Source organism: Theropithecus gelada, chromosome 3, assembly GCF_003255815.1.
Source record: "Theropithecus gelada isolate Dixy chromosome 3, Tgel_1.0, whole genome shotgun sequence".
NCBI lineage: Eukaryota > Metazoa > Chordata > Mammalia > Primates > Cercopithecidae > Theropithecus > Theropithecus gelada.
The window spans coordinates 147182643-147205909 of record NC_037670.1 but is presented as its reverse complement, the minus strand read 5'-3'; the positions used below and the strand labels follow the sequence as shown (position 1 = coordinate 147205909).

At 36.0% G+C, this 23267-nt stretch overlaps 3 protein-coding genes across 18 annotated transcripts in view; all 3 read left to right on the top strand.

Annotated features, from left to right (window-relative positions):
• CADPS2 (calcium dependent secretion activator 2) overlaps nt 1-23267 on the top strand; it is a 576693-nt gene that overhangs the window by 169178 nt on the left and 384248 nt on the right. The gene's annotated exons all lie outside the window — the stretch shown is intronic.
• Nucleotides 17906-19214, top strand: RNF148 (ring finger protein 148). The gene has a single exon (XM_025379681.1). The coding sequence runs from the start codon at nt 18136-18138 to the stop codon at nt 19045-19047; it is 912 nt and encodes a 303-aa protein (XP_025235466.1). The 5' UTR covers nt 17906-18135; the 3' UTR covers nt 19048-19214.
• On the top strand, nt 21311-22749 carry RNF133 (ring finger protein 133). Its single transcript, XM_025379680.1, has one exon. It carries the CDS (start codon nt 21543-21545, stop codon nt 22671-22673), a length of 1131 nt encoding a protein of 376 aa, XP_025235465.1. The 5' UTR covers nt 21311-21542; the 3' UTR covers nt 22674-22749.

The following is a 23267-nucleotide window of genomic DNA, read 5'->3' as shown; positions in this document are numbered from 1 at the left end:
TACCTATTGGGTACATGTACACTATTTGGGTGGTGGGTACACTAAAAGCCCAGATGGTTCATGTAGTATATCCATGATATGACACAACTACACTTATACCCCCTTAATCAGTCTATCTATCTATCTATCTATCTATCTATCTATCTATCTATCTATCTATCTATCTATCTATCTATCTATCTATCCATCCACCCACCCACATACACACACACACACACACACGCCTATGCATATGTGTGTGTGTGTGTGTGTGTGTGTATATATATATATATGAGATGTTTTCACAATAAAATGGATGAGTTGCAGTTTGCAAACAGGGATTTTTAATCTGGATGGAATTCAGGGGGTCTGTGAACTAGGATGGGAAAACATTAGATCCTTATATTCACTAACCTCTGAGATATAGCATTCTCTTATATTATGACTTAAACAATAAACTACAGTAGTACTAGCAGTGTCTGTGTCATTATCACCAAAAGAAACACATAAATTTTCATATCACATTACATTCCACTGCAGCTCTCTCAAAATATGTTTGTGTTCATGAACTACACTGAAACTACGTTACTCTTAAATCCCTTTTTACAGTTTGTTAATGAGTCATAGAAACACGTATTACTATAGCACAAATTTGTTTATTGAAATAATTTTATAATTGTATTTCATTATAACTGCTTTTCTCTGTAATCCTATAGACTTATTTTTATGTGTTTAAAAGCATAATCCTGAGAAGAGATCACAATCACTAGCCTTCAACAGATTGCCGAAAGGTTCATGATTTAAAAATGTTTAGAAATCACTGACTTACAGGACTTGTGGAGGCTTCAGCACAGAGGAAATAGAATTTAAACACGTGGGAAAAAAAAAAAAAACAGGTGAAAAACCACTGGGAGTTTTGTTCTATCTGGGTTGGACTTCCAGGTCTGTGTGAGTGATGGAGTTTATGTAACCTTCCTGTACTTGAGTTTTTTCATCTGTGAAATGGAGATAATAATGTACTTGCCTCCAAGGATGGTTGACGATTAAATCAGTTAATGAAGTTAAATTGCTAAGTACACTGCCTGAGCTAAATGTGAGCTGCTATTACTATTATTACCTACATCATTGCTTTCCCACAAGTATCTGCCATGGTTTTGCACAATTCAGCACTTAATTTATATTATCATGTGTGCTACTTTCTGATAATTATAAGCTGCATCAGAGCAGGATACCATGGCTTATACGGCACCGAACATATAGTAGACACTAAGCAATCAATCTATCTGAGTAAATAATTAAATGAACTTTTTTTAAGTGCTAGTCAGGTATTGCCATATGCCCTGGAAATAAAAAGATGAACAAGGCAAGGTTCCTGACTTCCATGAGCCCACAGTCTACTAGAAGAGACATATTTATAAACAGTAATTAATTATTAGGATTGTCCTGGCCAGCTTTACCAGCTCGGAGTGGGGTACTGATTTTTAAATTTTCCTTTTGGTGTTGAGCAAATCTAGAGGACTTGAATGTGATGATGCCCACCTCAGAATGAAAATATTATGCACACAGAAATTGATAACATGAATTTTTCATGAAGCTGTGAAAATTAAGATTAAGTATGTTAACATAATTAACACGATGCCTGGCATGTATATTTCAAATGATAGCTCTTTTGTTAAACTATATGAAACTGCCAATATTTGGCCATTTTTGATGTACAAAAAAATAAACCCCAGTTTTATATCAGTAAATTTAATAATATTCAAAACAGCAATAATCAATTCTGCTTGTTATCTGTCATCGGTGGTTCTATGTGTGGCAGTAATCTTATGAACATTCAGTTTTCAATCTGAAACTGGGTGATTCACTTTTAGGAATATTATAGCAGGTATATTCTTTTTAGGGGTATATTAAAAGACCCCAAAGTTTCACTCTCTCTCTCTCTCTGTGTCTACATATATACATGTAGATATATGTGTGTATGTATATATGTATATATGTGTGTATGTATATATGTACATATATACATATATACATACATATATCTACATGTATATGTAGATACATCTACATACATATATATGTGTATATATACGTACATGTCTATGAAGTTCTCTTTTATACTTTCACAGTACCTAAAATCTTATTTACTATCAAGGTATGTTTAAGAATATACAATTACAACAGCATTAATACTGTTTTCGTGTGTTTTTAATTTTGTTCGGATATGTTTTGTGTGTCCTCTCAAATTACATCTAGAAATTATAACTAAAAGTGTAATTTAATGGTATTGTGGTTTTATTATGGCATATATTTACTGTCTTTAAAATGGTTAACTCTAGAATGACTTGTTAGGTCTGATTGACACCTTTAGTATGACAATCCTATTTTATTTATTTCTACTCAGCCAGCTTTCAAGCATTCACTGATTATTTGGAATTGAAATAGTCCAGTGCTCCAGAGTTAGGAGGAGACTGCAGTATTTAATTCAAGCATAATGTTTAGGAAATATTATTTTAATAATTAGAGTTTCCATCCCAAGAACTCTTTTTTTGAGCAAGTTCTTTCTTCTTTGAGATGGTTTATATGAGCTTGTATTTTCTAAGTTACAACAAATGATTGCAGAGGTAGTTTTTCTTTCCTAAATTACCTTTAATCTGTGCAAGATTTTGATAAAGCCATAAATGATATTTTTTCCTTTTTTCAGTCATGAATTTTTTCAGTCCCCTTGGAATATATTCAATTCTTTATATACTGCTGAGATTTTAGCTTGATTATTGAGTTTTCTGTTCTAAAAATTATTATATCGCATAGAATTTCATTGCCATTCTGATTTTCTACTTTCCTAATAAACTTATATGCACATTTGATGGTGTACCATGGACAGAAGTTGTTGTCAGTGATTGTAGTTGGATGTGAAGGGCCCTTCAAGAGTAAAGGTATTAAATACACTTAACCTCTGCTCATGCATGTTAGGAAGGGAAGTGGAGACCAGCCTTTTCTCTCTCTCTTTCTGCCCAGGATGCCTTTGTTTTTTAAATTGGCATCATTGCACATGCCAATGCACTAAGGTGGCAGCTCTGGTGTGAACTTGGCCCCCTGCCTTCTTTAACAGAAGGATAGGGGGATAGTCAGATAGTCAGAGAAGTGGATGATTTGAACAAGTTCAGAGCAGGGAGGAAGGGCTGTGTTGGGGACTTCCACCTTGGTCTCCTCATGCATGAAGCCGCTAGTTCCCTCTCTTTCCCACCCCTTCTTCCCCTCACTTTCTTCCTTTCCTCAGTTCTCCTTCCCCCTCTTTGCAGAGCTCTTGGCACCAGGCAAGCTGCCCCATCCCTCAGGGCCCTCTGCAGTGACTGATGCCCATGGCTTCCTTCTCCTACACCCAATGACCCTGGCTTGCCCATGCCTCCGATGAGAATTCAAAGGGAGCTGTGTCTATATGATGTACAGGGATTTACAGTGTGACTTTTCCTTTACTCAGTTCCTCAAAATTGTATACATTTATGGCATAGGATGTCAGTCCTTAAAAGTTATATTATCAAAACAGTAGGTGGCAAGAAATTATCATAAATGCAGCAGGTTCTACAGAAGCCATGTTGGAGGAGAAAGCAGGATAGAGTCCACCATGACCATTGATTTTTGGGCAGATTCTTTCTAAGAAGCAGATTCACTCCATTATATCTGTTATCTGTTATCCCATACCAGCTTATGATTAGAGTCTTGAGCTCATAATATGGTCCTCTAAGGGGTAGTTGGTGGTCAGTGTTTCAGCTTGACCACAGCGTTGGGTTCTTTCTTTAAGTGTTGTGTTGTAATGCTTGGATTATAAAAGCCTAACATAGCCTCATTTGATCAGTTCACTGCCAACTCTTGTATCCTCATTTCACTAAACTTTGTTACACTCACTAGACTGCTACCAATGGAGAAAAACCTGTGGTTACTGTATATGCCATATACAACTTGCTATTTATTATTCTCTTCCCTGTTTAGAAGGCCATGGTTCCCCTTATCTACCTGGAGAACTCTTTCTGTCCTGTAAGACTGAGCTCACTGGCAATATCCTATAGGCTTCTTTCCGTAAGCCTCACCATCTTTCTTCCTCCCTCTTTCTACTTCTCTCCTACCTCCTTTTTCCCTCTCTCCCCAACTCACCTGCTTTCCTTTTTCCCCTCCCACATCCTTTTCCCCCTTCTTGCCATTTTTCCATGTCAAGAAATTTCCGGATATATAGGAATATGATGGAGAATGCTGACAAGCAGTTCTTTGAGTAGTCAAATTAAGATGTAATGGTTGAATTGTATAATGACAGTCACATAAGCTACATATATAAAGCTTCTAGCTTAGTAAACTCTAAATGTGTTTTTTTTAAACTAAAGAATGAGGGGGCCAGGCGTGGTGGCTCATGCCTGTAATCCCAACATTTTAGGAGGCTGAGGAATGAGGATTGCTTTGAGTCCAGGAGTTTGAGACCAGTCTGGGCAACATAGAGAGACTTTGTCTCTACAAAAAATAAAAATAATAATAATAATAAATTGCTGAGTGTGGTGGTATGCACCTGTAGTACCAGCAACTCGGGAGGCTGAAGCAGAGGATCACTTGAACTCAGGTAGTTAAGGTTGCAGTGGCCTATGATTGTGCCACTGTATTCCAACCTAGGTGACAGAGCAAGGCGTTGTCTTCAAACAAATAAAAAAGAATGTGGGATGTACTGCTCTTGTGCCAGGATAATTGAGTTGTGTTTCAATATTTTTTTGCCCAGGAATTTTTCTACACAGGGAAAAGATTATGCCCTCACCAAGGGGCATTTATAAATTTAAGACCCATTAGCTAAATGATGAAAGGGATGGAAAGATTTCAGTTGCTGCAGGTTGTATAAGAAGATTTTCTATATTAGAGTGTTGTTTACCCTCCTGAATCTTGAAACTACTTCATTAGTATTTACATCTGGGCATGAAAGTTAGTTATTACCCTTTCAGTTCCAACATAACTTCCACATAGAAAAATTTAACTAGTATCATTTGTAAGTTATGTCGTAAGTGTCTTATAATTTTTGTAAACATTTTTATGTGGTCTTTTCAGTTTAATATTCTTACCTATTCTAAAAGTATTTGAAAAATATAGCAATAATTATTTGTAGTCTAGTTTTTAAGTGTTTTTACCCTCAATTTACACATCTTTGAAGTTGCCAGACTACTCAGGCATTGCTACTAAATATTTGTCATCTTTACTTGCTTTGTGGGACCAAATTGAGAAGAGAAGATAACTTCTTAATTGGGTTTTGACAAGCCTGTTTGAAAAATTAACTCACAATTACAACAAGTGAAAGATAAAGACAAGCATGTTGAAAATAAGCTGTAGAATAAAAAGGATCCTGAATTCAAAAATATGAATGTAAAAAATATGCTAGGAAGTATTCACACAACAAAAGGAGTCTTTGTTTTGCCATTTAGCTCATTATAAAGTTCTAAGTGGCAAATTTTGTTGGGATATTGAAAATCAGAAATGATACCACGTTACAGAGTTTGTCAACATTTGCAATTTTATTTTGTGTTCTAGTAGAAAAAGTCATGTTCACATTCCAAGTAGGGACAAAACCCCATTATTTCCTTTGGATTCTTCTTTCTTGTTTATAAATCAATGTTTCCCTTTCTGGGCCTCCCTCCATTCCCCACCCTTCCCAAGAACCACCATATTAGCAGAGTCAGTGCCCCTTGGTTGCACTCTACCTTTGACTCCCTCCTCGTGATTTACCTGGTAGATGAGGTTAGAAGGAGAAGCCTGGCATCCCTTCCTCCCTCCCTCCCTCCCTCCCTCCCTCCCTCCCTCCCTCCCTCCCTCCCTCCCTCCCTTCCTTCCTTCCTTCCTTCCTTCCTTCCTTCCTTCCTTCCTTTATATTATACTTTGAGTTCTAGGGTACATGTGTACAACGTGCAGATTTGTTTCATATGTATATATGTGCCATGTTGGTGTGCTGCACTCATTAACTCGTCATTTACATTAGGTATAGCTCCTAATGCTATCGCTCCCCTCTTTCCCTACCCTACGAAGGACAGAAAACCAAATGCCTGCCCTTCTATGTGGAACTTTCTGCTGACTGGGAGCTCCCTTACCCCTGCTCTTTTAGGCTGTTAGCTTTGCAAGGGATTTTGTCTGGGAGTAGAGATGTAGGTTGTATTTTCCTGTCGTTTTGGTAGTGATAGTAGCAGAAGGGGGTGGGTCTGCCCTATGCAGGGTGGATCATTGTTTTAGATATCAGAAATGTAGCATAGTACATATGCCACATATTAGATAGTACCCCAGTAAGGTCCAAGGCAGGCTTTTTTTTCGTAAAACACATATTCCTGTAGCAACATATATGAATAATTATACTGAATGAATGCGAAGACTTCCACTACTTCAGATCAGTTTTTTTTTAATTAATATTTTTACTTGACAAGTTATAATTGTATATGTTTATGGTGTATAATGTGATGTTATGACATGTATACAATATGGAATAAGTAAATCAAGCTAAGTAACATATTTATCACCTCACATACTTTTTTTTGTCATGAGAGAATTTGAAATGTATTCTTTTAGCAATTTTGCCATATCAGGTTTTTCCCCTCCCCCAATGAATTTGCTGCATCCTTATGGGGAAAAATACTTTTAGAGTTTTCATATTGAATTGTAGATAGAAGATTACAGCTCTTAGTAAAATGTAGAGGAGCAAAATCATGTCATTTTTGTTTCTGTTAGGATCAGGGTGGATGACTTTAAGCTTTGGTAGTACCTTACTAGGAGCAGACCATGTGGGGTTTTTACTTTGGAGTTTTGCACTGTAGTTGGTTTTTGTACTTGTACAACTGGCTTTTTTTTTCTTCGCAATGCATTGTGTTGAGAGATTTTAAGCCTTGTGTCAGGGAGAATTTTGACCATGGAAGATGAGTGAAACTGTCTTTGTCCGTAGGAAAACAGCTCTCATTTTAGAGGCAGACCTGTATACTTAAGACCTTATTCAAAGCAGAATGACCTCTGTTTGGACTGTGTATAGAAGAGAGAATCTTTTCCTGTTTTTAAGGCATAGGCAGAATAATATTTGCTACTTTTAAATTACAAGACACGGAAATCCTGTGGGGGTTACAGAAGAGCCAATCATGGATTCATGTGTCTTGTCCACAGGCTCAAGTCACCACTTTGCCGTCTGGGTTCTGGAAGGAGAAACCTTACCTAGGAGATAGGGTTCTGAGGCCTAACCAATCCTAACTAGGGACATTGACTGCCAAAGACTGAGAAGGATATTACAGTGCTTATAGTCAACAGAGGCTTAAAATCTAAGGTATGTACAGAACTCCTGTATATCAGTATGAAAACTCAGACAATCCCTGAACAATATGAGTAAGGGATATGAATAACAAGTCAAAGAATAGGAAACTTAAATGACCAATAAGCTCTATTCATTTCATGTAGTTGCTGTATTAAATTGCCATAAACGGAATTGCTTAAAACAATAGAAATTTATTCTCTCACAGTTGTGGAGGCCAGAAGTCTGTAGTCAAGGTGTCAGTAGGGCTGAACTCCCTCTAGAAACTCTAGGGGAGATGCCTTCCAGTGGTTCATCCACCTAACCAATTACATGCTTGGTTTCCGTTTTCTCGTTAATAAAACGAGATTCTGATAGTATCTGCTTCATTGCAGTGTTGTGAATTTTAAATGAGATAAGACATAGAGTGCTAAACACCAAGTGTTAAGTAAAGACTCAAATCGGAACTTATTACTGTAAGTTTCTATTATTCAACAGATTATAAGTAATATACTTGAAATATTAGCTAGTGCAGTTTATAAGAGCACTATATGAAACACCTTGTGAGTAAATAGACTTATTGCTATGTGTGGCAATGGATCTTGTGCTAGTCCTCTTGAAGATTTATTCCTTACCCTTCATAGCCCATCTTGTAGGTATGTGTTTTCGTAAGAAATTAACATGCAAAAAGCAAATGTTTGGTTCCTCTATCTCTCCACTTGACTATGGATTCTTTTTGTAACTGTTTTACCCATAGCCCTACTTATTGTTCTTTTTTTAAAAAAAAAAAAATGATAGTAAAACATTAAAAGAAGTTGTTTACCAAAGATTTTAAAATGGAAAAGTAAGTAAAATGAGACATAGGAAATCAAGCTAAATACCAAAGACAACTAGAAACAATCTGAAAGTTGTAGATTTGATAAAAACAGTGAATACTATGTCCACTTTATATTCTTGTAGGTATAGACTGCTACTCACATGTATTTTCAGGTTAACCATGTCATTTTGCTTATCGATTTATATGGAATATCAATCATTTACTTTTCCCACCTGAGTAATCTGTTAGTATAACCTTGCCAATTAAATAGAAACTAACTAGAACAATAGTAATTTACTGCTAGGTCTTGCTAGAACTAGTTGTTTGAGTGGATTATACAAACACTTGCTTTCTCTCATGATAACCTCCTCTTTTCCCTAAATCTCAAACTAAATTTGAATAATTGGTGACATGAATGTTCTTCTTGAAGTTTGACATGGATTATGAATGTAATAATTAGTTGGCGAAGTCAAGTTCTTTGTCAACATATTGAAAAATATTGTGCCAGCAGATCCAATGAAAAGCTTTACTTCTTTGTTTTACTTTTGTTCTTATGGGTGGTCTGTGGATGTGAGGGAACTAAAAAGACCTTTTTATTTTTTAAAGTTGGCCTGTACCTTATAACTGTAAAATGCATTGTAAGTTCTATCACTGTTTTCATGCATCCTCTATGAATCATGAAATATTTTGTCCCTAATGTGCATTCAAATATTAGCTGCTTAGCTGGAGGTGCTAATAGGTTTTGTGTAAAGACATCACTTGTCTTCAAGAATGTATGTTATATATGGAAAAGTGATACCAATATTTTATGTCAAAATAGAAACTTCCTTACAATTACAAGATTGAAAAAAAAAATCATTACAGATCTTGGCATCATCTTTAGTAAATTGGGTGAATAAGACGATGATTTAAATATAATGATGGGTGCTGGTAGTGAACACACATCAGTTTGTGTATGAGCCAAGTAGTATTCTAAGTGCTTTAAAGACTGTACATTGTTTCTTTTAATCCTCATGGGAGTCCTAAAAATTTGGTACTATTGTTATCTCTGTTTTACAGGTAAGGGAACTAAGGCACATGAGTTTAGATAACTTGCCTAAATTGTAGAGCTAGTGTAGGTACAGGATTTAAACTCAGGCAGTCTGGCTTAAGAATTAATTAAACTTGCAAAATTCAACAATTGCTATTCCTGGTAAAACTAATGAGACTTAAGACTATGAAAATTATTATATACAAGAAAGCTTTTTTTTTTTTCTTTTTTTCTTTTTTTTGAGACGGAGTCTCACTCTGTAGCCCAGGCTGGAGTGCAGTGGCGTGATCTCAGTTTACTGCAAGCTCCGCCTCTCGGGTTCACACCATTCTCCTGCCTCAGCCTCCCGAGTAGCTGGGACTACAGGGGCCCGCCACCTCGCCCAGCTAGTTTTTTTGTATTTTTTAGTAGAGACGGGGTTTCACCGAGTTAGCCAGGATGGTCTCCATCTCCTGATCTCGTGATCCGCCCGTCTCGGCCTCCCAAAGTGCTGGGATTACAGGCTTGAGCCACCGCGCCCAGCCAGCTTTGTTTTTAAATATAAAATTTTAAAGCTCCATGAGATCTGAATGAAGGAAACTTTGTGAACAGATATGCTGTATGGGCTGCTTTATTTTTCATTGCATGAAATATCCTAGGGAAAGTGATACCTTAGGGTATCAGAACTATGCAATGATTAAACTGTCCTACCTTGGGGGCAGGATTTATTTTTCTGTGTGTCGTAATTTGAATGTTTGTGTTCTCCTTGAGACGTTGAAATCTTAACCCCCAAGGTGATGGTGTTAGGAGGTGGGGACTTTGGGAGGTGATTAGCTCATGGGAGCAGAGCCCTCATGAGTAGAATTAGTGTTCTTATAAAAGAGGACTAAGAGAGACCCCCTTACTCTTTCCACAATGAACACAGCGAAAAGGTGCTTTCTATTAACCAGAAAGCAAGCCGTCATGAGACACTAAATCTGCCTTAATCATGGACTTTTTGGCCTCCATAACTGTGCAAAAATAAATTCCTGTTGCTTATAAGCTACCCAGTTTATGGTAATTTATTATAACAGCCCAAACAGACTAAGATACTGTGCCTTTCTGGTCCTTCCTTCATACCTTATTTAGCATATTATCATATCAGAAGGTCAGTTTCTTGGATAAAATACAACAACCATGACCTCCTCTTTGAATCCCTGGGTACACAAAAGAGTCATTAGGATAGGAAATTGTTCCTTTTCGATCACTGCTGTAGCCCTAAAATTGTGTGCACTTATTAGTACTATGCACATAGTAGGATCTTGATAAATATTTGAATGAGTGAAATAATAATGTAGACATTTGGAATAGATGGTTCTTAGATTGTATTTCTAGAGAGAATATGAAAAACAGTAGGACATGGCAGGTCCTTAGTCATGCCAGAGAAGCACCTTTGTTTCATCAAATCAAATAAGAAATTGATTTTTTACAAATCAGTGCACTAGGTCCTGTAGGAAGATGAAGGAGCATAGTGAAGTCCTACCCTGAAAAATCTTACAATTTGAGAGGTAAAGGCAACAGCCTTTGTAAGAGAGGAAACAAGTAACATTATTTTCAACACTAGAAGAAAAATATCACAAGGTAGTATAGAAATAATTTCCTAAGAAAGGATGTAGGGTATGAAGAAAAGAGTACTTATTGTTTAAAAGATAAAGGAGTAGTTTTTTTACTTTAAAAATGCACATGTATGCTGTATGTACTGTTTTAACTGCAAAATATGTTAAAATACAAAAATGAAAAAACATGGCTGGGCATGGTGGCTCACGCCTATAATCCCAGCACTTTGGGAGGCCAAGGCAGGTGGATCACAAGGTCAGGAGTTTGAGACCAGCCTGACCAACATGGTGAATCCCCGTCTCTACTAAAAATACAAAAGTTAGCAGGATGTGGTGGCATGTGCCTGTAATCCCAGCTATTCAGGGGACTGAGGCAGGAGAATCGCTTGAGCCCTGGAGGAAGAGGTTGCAGTGAGCCAGGATAGTGCCACTGCACTCCATCCTGGGCGACAGAGAGAGACTGTCTCAAAAATAAATGTAAAACATATATTGTGACAGTTCATAGGAGAAAGAACTCACATTGGACTGAATTAATCAGGGAAGCTTTGTGGGGACTGCAGGATTTAACTATCACTTGGGGTAGAAATAGAAGACATTCTGGATTGGAGAAAAAGTTGGTTGCAATTAGAAATTTTTTATTTAAGTATTACTCCTGATGTAATGCTAGAATTTTCTCTGAGGTACCAAGGTATACATAATTGGTATAGTTTTCTCCTGATAATGACTATTTGGGGCTCATGACTTGATATATAGATATATATCTATATTTAAATATCTTGAGAGATATAACTATTCATTTACATAAAAATAATTAAAGCAGAATTTTTATCCCTGTAGAGGCTGCTGCTTATATGTTAGAAATGGTTATTACTTTATGACTGTGTATTATTCCATATTTAGTCCATTTTTCAGATACAGAGATGTGGATGAAATTTATTCTTGACTTTTGGAGAGAAAATGTAAGACAGATGGCCTCTGATCTTGTGATATTAAATAAGCCTTTTTCTGGACAACTGTTGTCAATGTAATTCTTAACTGAGGGAAGACTTGTCAAATCATTGCCTGTTCTCTTTTTTTAAAAAAATGAGTAGTTGTATAAAGCATAGATTGTAAAAGCTGCAGATATGTCTTAATATTTTGAAGAGAAAGTACTTGAAAAGTCAAACATTTTGTCAGGGACCTTGAACAAGTTTTATTGTGCTAGTGTAGGGACAGGAGGGAGAAAACAGGATTTTAAAAAAATGAAGCAGATAAGACCACTGCTCACAAGATACTCTAAACCAAGTGAAAGTATACACAGACACATATGCATCTAATTATATATAATATAAGGCAAAATTAAATGACTGACAAATAGGTACAAAAATAATATGTCATAGGAACAGGTGGTTTTGGCTAGGGAGATCACAAATGGGAGATTGAGATGGGTCTGTAAAGATGATGGGAATGTTATTAGGTGGAAAATGGAAGAAAAAGGTTTTTCAGGATTGAGAATAGGAAGGAAGGCCCATTTATCGAATACCTCCCAAGCTAAGCTAGCAGTGTGCTTGGCGATTTACAAACAGATGTGAAATATGTCATCCAATACTCACCATGGCCGACTTTACTTTTCCAGACTACAGATGAGACAGCTGAGGCTCAATGTATCTCAGCTTAAATGGCTAGCATGTAGCTGAAACTGGATTTCAGATACATCTGTCACATGGCCTGGTGCTTTGATACACTGTTCACTGTTTCTGCTAGTGTGATGACTCTATACTCATGTTGTCCTCGTTGTTTTTCTCTGCTCCTTCACAGGAGGGATTAAATTATATAAGAAATAAGAAAGGGTTTTGTGATCTGTGAATTGGAAAAACATAAGGGGAAAATCTCCTTAATCACCTCTGCCCTGTTATTTCTGACTGCTGGGAACTCACTCAGAGTTAACCATCATAGGACTTGTATTAGGAAGGCAAAGCATATGCAAACCTTCAATGACTGTGGCTTAGGAAGATTTAGAGTCTGTTTTAAGCTTTAGGACAATCTTGAAATGATGGAGTCCCAGAAGCAGCCTCCAAACCATTTTGGTCCTCATCGTTGGACCTTAATAATGAGAGGGGCAGAGTAGCCTGTTAAGAGAACAGGACAATTGCTGGTGGGGATGTAAAGGAATCTGCTTGGGTTTATTTTTCCTCTTTTGAGTATATTGCCTATTCACCACTGCCTCAAACAAAAATATGGTCTAAATCGTTAATATGAAGATATATTTTGTTCCAACCTCAAATATAATAATTACACTACTGCCAAATATTGTCTTAATCTTGTGTTTACTTAAGACTATTTATCTCCTCTTTCTCCTTCTTAGTGCAAAGACTACAATGTGAATTTTTCCCCCAGTACTTCCCAGAGTAGTAATAATGAGTTCCTACTCTGTTGATTACCATTCTATCTTCTAAATTGGTAGACTGAATGGGGAAAAAATTGTTTTCAGTTTATTGTTAAAGTTATGTAGACCATGACTTGAATTCTGAATGAAAAAGAGAGTTTAATTTATGTTTATTTATGCCCACTACAGTTTAAATGGATTTGATCATATTCCAAATGCTCATCTGTCTTTGTATTAAGGTATGGCTAAGGAATCAAGTTTTATGATTGCTAAGAGCAAGGAAGATATATATATATATACACACCCAATACAATATGTGTGGAAATATATACACACACACACATATATATATACACACACATATTCTGTTTGTACATATATAGAATAATTACAAGTTGAACTCATTATGCATATTCTAACTATACTGTTACTGAAATGATCACCCTTCTGAAGATAAAACTCGGTAGATACAATTTTGCATAAGGAATATTACCAGATAGAATACAGAGGATAATGACACTATCAATTTAATTCAACTTTTATTGAGAACCTATGATGTGGTAAATACTGTCCTAGAACCTGGGTATTAAAAAGATGAGAATAAGATTTAATCCTGTCCTTCAAGGAGATTAATAGAATAGTTAATTTTGTAGAGGGAATTACATCAGGACTTTTTCTAAATGGGTAGATTATAGCAGCACTTGCAACAGGAAGACAAATGGATAACTATATGAGATGAGATGACAGATATGTTCATTTGTTCCATTATAGCAACCATTTTACTATATATGTGTATCTTATAGTGTCATGTTGTATACATTAAATATACACAACAAAATTTACTTTAAAAGTATAGAAATTAGAATTATAGTTGCTACAGTCCAGAAATGCCTTTATATAAACTAGTTTTGTTACATGAAACGATGAATTTTTTTTTTAGCCACTGATATATTAGCTGTAATTAGAGGGGATGCTTGTGGATTTTTTATATACATATATATTAGAAAACATTAACAATTGTAAAAGTAAAGATTCCACTTTCAGAAAAATATTATCATTAGCACTCTTTGCTTTTGTGCTGCTCTCAGTGAAGTACTTTAGAGTCAGTATTCTGTCTTCCTCAGATCTCATTATGATTCATTTAATTTCTTGCAAAAAAACATACATAGTTGTAATGTTTGAGCCTAAATGCAAAATAAATATTTGTTTTGTGAATTCCTAGAGATCTTTCATGATATCATAGCCCTGGGTACTGACACTTAGGAAGTAGTTTATTGGTTTTCATTTCATCTTAAAGATGCTATCTGAGCAGTGCAATGTGATTGTATTTATCTGTTTTGCTTTATTGGAGTAGAGATTTCTGGAAGTGTGAGCACTCTTACCCATAGAGATCAAAGAATAGCAGAGGGGTAGAGGTCAGTTAGTTGATTTTTTTCTCTCAATAATGGTTATAACCTTCTCAAAAATTTAATTGGAGCCTGGTAGTTATAGGATACATACATATATACATCCAACTTGCATATTACTCTTTTCTTCTGCCTAGATGATGCCCTCCTTAAGGTCAGAGCCATGTTGTGTCCCCATTAACATAGACTCTGGCTCATGTCAGTGCCTTGTGTACAGTGCATATTACATGTTTGTTGTGGTTAATGGTTAAATATTATTCCTTTGGGGGTACTTCAGGAATTTAGAGCCTGTAACTGCCATTGTGCCTGCCTGCTTACCTTCTGGTTCATGTCTTTCCCCTTGGTAACACAGCATTCAAATCTTCACCCTTCTTCTGGCCATGTGCTCACCCAGGGAATGAGCTCTCCACAACAGGATAAATAGTGATTAACCTAAGATAATCATCATGATTCCACTCCAGTTTCCAAGGATTTCATTAGGCATGGGTTTTTGAAGCAATTCTAGCCAAAGGGACATTGAGGGAAGTCTGGTAAGTTTCTGGGGAAAAAAAATGTATGTGTGTGTGTGTGTGCGCGCACATATATATACACACACACATATATGTTTATATATATATATTCCTTGCTCATATATATTATATATATATGTTCTACCTATCTCTTATTAAGAGCATGTAACTATATACACACACACACACACATTACCTATCTCTTAAGTGTGTGTGTGTGTGTGTATGTATATATATTCACTGTTAACAAGAGATAAGTAGAATGGCTTTTTGAACCAGTTGAACCAACCCTAGTAATATGTTTCAGTTCCCTTTAGCCTGTGTGTAAAAGGTATATATAAACATATATATATTCCTTGAATATATATATCCTTGAATATATATAATATAATAATATATAAATTATAATAATTATAATATATAATATATAAATAATATATAAAAATATATTATATAATACATTACATATATAATAATATATATTACATATATTATATGTAATATATAAATTATTATATATAATATATATTATCCCTAGTATTATATTTCAGTTCTCTTTAACCTAACTGCAAAATTCAACAGAATGAAAAACTCTTCAATATTTGGTTGTTATAAAGAATGTCCGTGTATTGAATAAATGATCTAAAAGGAACAGATTACAGTTGCCTCAATCATCTCTCTCTCTCTCTCTCTCTCTCTCTCTCTGTCTCTCTGTGTCTCTCTCCCCCCGCCCTTCCATTCACATGCTGCTCCAGGAAGACTCTTAGAGCTCATTCTGATAAAATATATGCAATTTGTCATGATACTTAATAGACTAATAGGTAACTTGTACAGATCTCTGCTGTTTCTATTCCAGGGAAAACTGGAGAAATTAAGTTGCATTGAGGGCATCATCCTTGATGGAGGCATTGTCAATTATAAAAGCTTATTCTGTGTTGAGAATTTATATCTGACCACCCATCAGGGATGGGAGAGTTTTGGGATGCTTCTCCCTTCAGGCTGTTTCATTAGATCAGGGTTTCTTAACCTTACTATTGACATTTTGGACCACATAATTCCTTACTGTGTGGAGCTACTGTGTGCATTTTCAGATGTTTTAGCGGCAACGCTGGTGTATACTCACTAGATGCTAGTAACACTCTCTAATTGTCACAATCAAAAAATGTCTCCAGAAACAGCCAGATGTCCCCTGGGAGGCAAAATTGCCCCCAACTTGAAAACCACTTTTTAAGAGATAGATGATTGTTTCTTATAGGTCTATTTTGTTCTAAGATGAGGGCAGAAGAGAGGGCAGTTCTATCATTGCCTTAAGCATTTTATATTATAATGAGAAAAATAGAATGAATTAGCTAAGTTCCTCAAATTGGTCCTTTCAACCATACAGAGAACCTTTTGATGTGAGATATGTTTTGAAGCAAAATATAGTTACAGGTTAAACTCTTCACCCACAAAAAATCTGCAAAATAAAAAGTCAGAATTACATTATTTTGTAATCCTACTTCCAAAGGTTAAATAATCACAGATTTAACAAATTACCTATAATATGACGATGTTAAACTGTCGTCTTAATGAGGCTTCAATTTGTCACTGTTAATAGAATCAGCCAGGAATTCACTCCATTTGAACATGAAAAAAAGTCTGCCTACAAGGACTCTTCAGATGTGAACTGAATCATGCTTTAATAGAATTGTATGAATGGGACAAGTAGACTGTTTCCTAATTTTTATTTTTTTAAAGCAAATATTAAATACAATAGGCCAGGGAATACAATAAATGCTTTTGTCCAAATGAGAAAACTATCATGTCTATGATTAAATGTTCGTGTCCATTTTGCACACTAGGAAATAGGGTCTTTTCTTTTTCTATCCCTAGGACTTTGTGGCATGCTGAGCACATAGAAGATATCCTATACATGGTCTAAAATAAATATTTGAGTGGGTGTTGCCAATTTATTGGCTTCTTGAAACAGACTTTGAATAAAGATTTAAGGTAAAAGTAAACAATAATGCGTCTTTAAAGCAGTAAAGATTCTGTAGTTTGCAAAATAATGTAGTGATTTGTTATCATTGTGGCCATCCTTTCCTCTTCCCACTACTATCCTTCCAGTTACTAAATCTGTTATTCAGCCTTTGTCTGTGTCTCTACATCTATGCTGCTACTTCGAGTCCAAGCCACTGTCTTCTTTTGCCTAAGCTCATTCTCATGTTATTCTCCCTCTCCAATACATTTTCCCAATAAAGCAACCAAAGTGAACATTCTGAAACACATTTGTCACCTCCCTGGCTTAGAACCCTACAGTGTGTTTCTCTTGTCCTTGGGACATCATCCAAAATCCTTAGTCTTTACAAGAGTAGGGCTATTTCTATTTTCTTCTCCAATGTATGTCCACTCTCAATATTTGCCTAGCACGTAGTAGGTTCTTACCAGAAGATGGGACTGTATTAGGCTAACAATATGAGTTTACACTGTTTTCTTTGTGTTGGATCTTTTAAGTGTGGGATAGGCATTTAATGTGGGAAGTTGGTGGGAATGGTTTGCTCCTACTTCCCACAGAATGCCATATTGGGTAGTGTTGAACCATCCCACATAATGCCATATTGGGTAGTGTTGAACCATGCATGAAAACTGGAAACTGGCCCGGGTACATGCACTAATACATGAATTATTTTTATCTTTGCCATTGCCTTACATCTAGAAAAAAAATCTTACATGGCTGGGTAGATTTTCATTCTATCCAGAACTAAGAAGGAAACCCAAGGCTTTAAAAAATTATTATCAATTTATTTATTGCTTTACAGCTTGTTCAAATTGTTACATATCTTGACTCATGGCTTAGCTTTTTGGCCAATAGGATTTCAGGATGCAATGCACTAATATAAACTCTTGGATTGGTTTAACTACCTCTGATGTCACAATTTCCCCATTAGAATGTCATAATTTTCTTGAAATCACATGATACCAATCACAACTCTTGTTATTTTGTTTCATTATGAGAAAGATAATCTACCAAATATAAAAATGCTGGAAGGAGCAAGATATCTTTGATCCAGGGAGACCTTTTCCATTTATGTGCTTTAGTAATCTACTGCCAACAAGCTATCTTCTTTATGTCCTTTTACGACTGATGTTGTTTTGTTTTCTCAAGTTTGCCTCTTAAATAGACAAATGGAGGCATGAGCTTCCTTAGAATTACTCCTTCGACTCATAGTTCTCTTTCATCTGGACTTTTGAGGCTTAGTATCTTTCTACTACTTAGCCTTCGTGACTCAAATGGAAAAGCCATTTGGACAGCTCACCTGAATATAACATTTCAGGTTGGAAATAAGATCATATCAGAGTTAGGAGAGAGTGGAGTGTTCGGGAATCATTCTCCTCTGGAAAGGGTGTCTGGTGTGGTAGCACTTCCTGAAGGATGGAATCAGAATGCTTGTAATCCTTTGACCAATTTCAGCAGGCCTGAACAGGCAGACTCTTGGCTGGCCCTCATCGAACGTGGAGGCTGTACTTTTACACATAAAATCAACGTGGCAGCAGAGAAGGGAGCAAATGGGGTGATCATCTACAACTATCAAGGTACGGGCAATAAAGTATTTCCCATGTCTCACCAGGGGACGGAAGATATAGTTGCGGTGATGATAGGCAACCTGAAAGGCATGGAACTTTTGCACTTGATTCAGAAAGGAGTCTATGTAACAGTCATCATTGAAGTGGGGAGAATGCACATGCCATGGGTGAGCCATTACATCATGTCTCTATTTACCTTCCTGGCTGCCACAATTGCCTACCTTTACTTACATTGTGTCTGGAGACCTAGAGTGCCCAATTCTTCCACCAGGAGGCGAAGTCATATAAAGGCAGATGTGAAGAAAGCTATTGACCAGCTTCAACTGCGAATTCTCAAAGAAGGGGATGAGGAATTAGACCCAAATGAAGACAACTGTGTTGTTTGCTTTGACACATACAAACCCCAAGATGTAGTACGCATTTTAACTTGCAAACATTTTTTCCATAAGGCATGCATTGACCCCTGGCTTTTAGCCCATAGGACATGTCCCATGTGCAAGTGTGACATTCTGAAAACTTAAGAAATCTGGAGAATTTTCTGAAGATGTAACCAGATCTTTCTAAATACAAATATTAGATAAATTCTCTTATCGTACTTTATGTAGAGAGAAAATTTCAGCTTCTCTATCCAGGTACGAACAAGGGTGAAATTTGTGTTTTAAAAATAAAACTCCATATCATGCCCAGCTATTTGAACTTCTTGTCTTTCTAATCAGTTTTAATTCTTATACCTTTTTGTCCTTATCCAAATAAGAACATTAGTATATGTTAAAAACAATTTTTTTTCTTCAAGTTACTAGGATTGTGACATTGCCATAGAGAATTAGCCATGCTATTTTAAAGTTTCCTTTTTTAATACTAATTCTTGTAGTTTGTTTCCGCATTTTGACTAATTTTGGTATCTAATAATTTATATCTCTGATTCTCCATGGTTAATTAATTTTATTAATGCCCAGGAAATCTAGTTTCCAAAGCTACTCACTGGATTGGTAATGTGTTCTAAATAATTATTTTAGATGATAGCACTTTAGTTATGTAAGGAGAAGTGTTCTAAAGTATTATAGGCCTCATTTAGGATAACATTGCAAACATTAACCTTTGTTTGCCAGAGCTCTTTAAATCCTAGAATAATGACTCAGCTGTGGTAGCAGATTTCTTTTCTAGAAGTGTCCTTAGTAAATGCTTCTCTTTTCCTCTCCAAATGGTAATGAATGTTTCTCTGGGGCATTTTGATAACATAGAGCAGAGCTAAAATTTTGTTCAATTGCCTTTCCATGTTATATTCTTTGCCTTATTTTGCATCTTCCTTTTTTTCTAGTAGATGAATAAACACCTATACAACAATGAGAGACAGAAAGATTTAGGTATTGTCGTATTGATGAAAATTTCTGTTTCTGGATGATATGCTAAACCTTTGATGCCTGACTCAATGTCACTTTGTGAATATACACACCATGTAATACCTTTTAAAAAGTGCAGGGACGTATGGAAATAAAATTGGATTAATGGCCTTTGGGAGAGAAAATCAACCTTTATGGGTATGTTTTATATCATCAGTATTCTTTTTATACTAGTTTTTGTTGTTCCTTCCTCTTCCTTGTCTCAAATTACCATGTTGTAGATTCACATTTCATAAGAAGTAACAGCTCCTTTGGTCCTGGTGAGATCCAACCAAAAGTGACTTCTAGCACTCTACACATGTAGACCAGAGACATTTATGTTCAAGGTCAGAATCTTTAGCCTCGGTTTCCTAGCTGGTGGGAAAAAAACCCACTGAGATTCACCCCCAATAACGTGTACCAGTAGCAGCATGGCTGCTTGTGAACTCACTGTGCTTGTGAGTCCACATGACATCCTTTAGCTTTGAGGTCATATTGTGCCACTGACATGATTGTGGCCAAAACATAGGTAGAGTGGACAGAGCCTGTGGAATCTTCTAGTAGGGATATTTGTTGAGTTCTGCAAAAATGTTTGATAAAAGCATCTACTTATTGCTGCTAATGGTTAACTTTAAATATGCACCTTTGAAGTTTTTCTTAATAGCTGTTTTTTTAAAAATGAATTGTGCCAAACCAATATGACTTTATTTAATCTTTTCCTTGACACCCTTTCTCCTCCTCTTTCAAAATATTATTTGATTAATAACAGATGTCAAGGCCTGCAGAGAAATTAGCTTCCCTAGATGTCAGTCCTTTCTTTACTCCTGTCAGACTTACTACACTTGTATAGTCAATGTAAGACAGAGAAAGTGAGGCAGGAGTAAACTGAGCAGGATCTCTTACTCTAAAACAGCAAAACCATAAAACAAAAGCCACAAATGTCTCAGAAAGCTTAAATAAATGCAATATAAGGGTTTATGTGATGAATCAAAAATTAGCAGTGTGACTTTTACTTTTTGATGTAAAAATAATGTCACTGATATCACCACTTTTGCCTCACATCTGGTCACAGAACTAATTTTCAATTATCCTTTTTTTTTTTTTTTTTTGTAGCTTGCTGTTTTGTTGGAAATATCTCCTTCCTTGCTGGGAAAAAAATTATATAGCATTCTTACATGTGCTTTCAGGCTTTAAAGAGCACACATTGTATGAATTTTAGACTTAATTTTTAGTTTAATGTGCTACCTACTATGATTATACGTAGCTCAGTGTTTATATCCATCTTATAACAACATAGAAATCACCTATAACAGCATTTAAGCCAATAAATTCACAGTGTGCTCTAAACTCTTATCTAATTGGCTGCTGGATCTTGCATGTCATAATCACATCAAACAACAGTAAGCAGTATCTAGAGTTAAAAGGAGGGGATTTATTTTTCAATCTAAAGATTTTCTCCTCTCTAATAAGACCTCTGAACTCATAAGCCATCTTTAAGAATTTCTTACAAAAACATGCTGGAAGATAGTGGATCTTATTTGTATCCTGAAGATTTTTTTCTCTTTGTTGTTTTAAATTAATTGTCAACAGATGTGGAACTGTCGGGTTGGTTCTTAAGTCACTCGGAGAAAGGAAAGATGCATCTACTCAAGGTTGGCACTTGGAGAAACAACACTGCCTTTTCCTGGCTTATCATGTTCAGTGTTCTTTGGCTTGTTAGTCAGAACTGTTGCAGAGCAAGTGTTGTTTGGACAGCTTATATGAACATATCATTTCATGTTGGGAATCATGTGTTGTCAGAGTTGGGAGAGACTGGAGTCTTTGGAAGAAGCTCCACTTTGAAGAGAGTGGCAGGAGTTATAGTGCCACCGGAGGGAAAAATCCAAAATGCATGTAATCCCAATACCATTTTCAGCCGATCAAAGTACTCAGAGACCTGGCTTGCACTTATTGAACGGGGAGGTTGTACCTTCACACAGAAAATTAAAGTGGCAGCTGAGAAGGGAGCCAGTGGAGTGATCATCTATAACTTTCCAGGAACTGGCAACCAGGTGTTCCCCATGTTTCATGAGGCATTTGAAGATGTCGTTGTGGTTATGATTGGTAATTTAAAAGGCACGGAAATTTTCCATTTAATTAAGAAGGGAGTTCTCATTACAGCCATGGTTGAGGTGGGGAGAAAGCACATCATCTGGATGAATCACTATTTGGTCTCTTTTGTGATTGTCACAACTGCTACCTTAGCATATTTCATCTTTTATCACATTCATAGACTTTGTTTAGCGAGGATTCAGAACCGGAGATGGCAGCGATTAACAACAGATCTTCAGAATGCATTTGGACAACTCCAACTTCGAGTGGTAAAAGAGGGGGATGAGGAAATAAATCCAAATGGAGATAGCTGCGTAATTTGCTTTGAACACTATAAGCCTAATGACATAGTTCGTATTCTGACTTGTAAACATTTTTTCCACAAGAATTGCATTGACCCCTGGATTTTATCCCATGGGACATGCCCCATTTGCAAATGTGATATTCTTAAAGTTTTGGGGATTCCAGTGGATGTTGAAAATGGAACAGAACCTTTGCAAGTTCTAATGTCAAGTGAACTGCGTGAAACCTTATCACCTAGTGAAGAGGAGACAAATAACGAAGTTTCTCCTGCAGGAACCTCAGATAAAGTAATCCATGTGGAGGAGAACCCTACTTCTCAGAATAATGACAGCCAGCCTCATTCAGTAGTGGAAGATGTTCATCCTTCACCTTGATGGCCTGACTTTTGAGGAAGTGTATTAAACCTGTATGTGAAATCAGATCCCGATACTGACAAGCAGTTTGTCTGTTTGAAGTGTGGTTTTCTGTGTCATTTTTTGTTACTTCAGTAATTTTCTACATTCTTTGTTAAACCTCAAAGACAGAAAAAAAGTCCTAGCAGGATTTTTTTGTTTAATTTTGGACCTTTGCTAAGTGTAATTTTTTGTCAGTGTATGTTACTCCTGTGAGTGTACATATGTATATTTGTATGTACACATCCATGTTAAAGCTAAGGACAAACTTGTTTTCTTAAATATTTTCTGTACATATATTGGGCTCTATTTTGGTAAAAATATTACTGATATATTTGTATGTTTGTTCTAATACAGAAACTATCAATTAAGTTTGAAAACAAATTATCTTTTATGTGCTAGGAAGAGTAAAAATTATCTTTTGATAACATATTTATAGTATGTCTTAGTTGTGAGGTCATTGTGCTGGTTTTTTTTTTTTTTGCATTCTTGGCATGAACATTTTACAAAATTTTATAACTCTTATTCTTGATAAATAGTTCTGTTCAAGCAATTAGTACTTTTTTGTGATATACA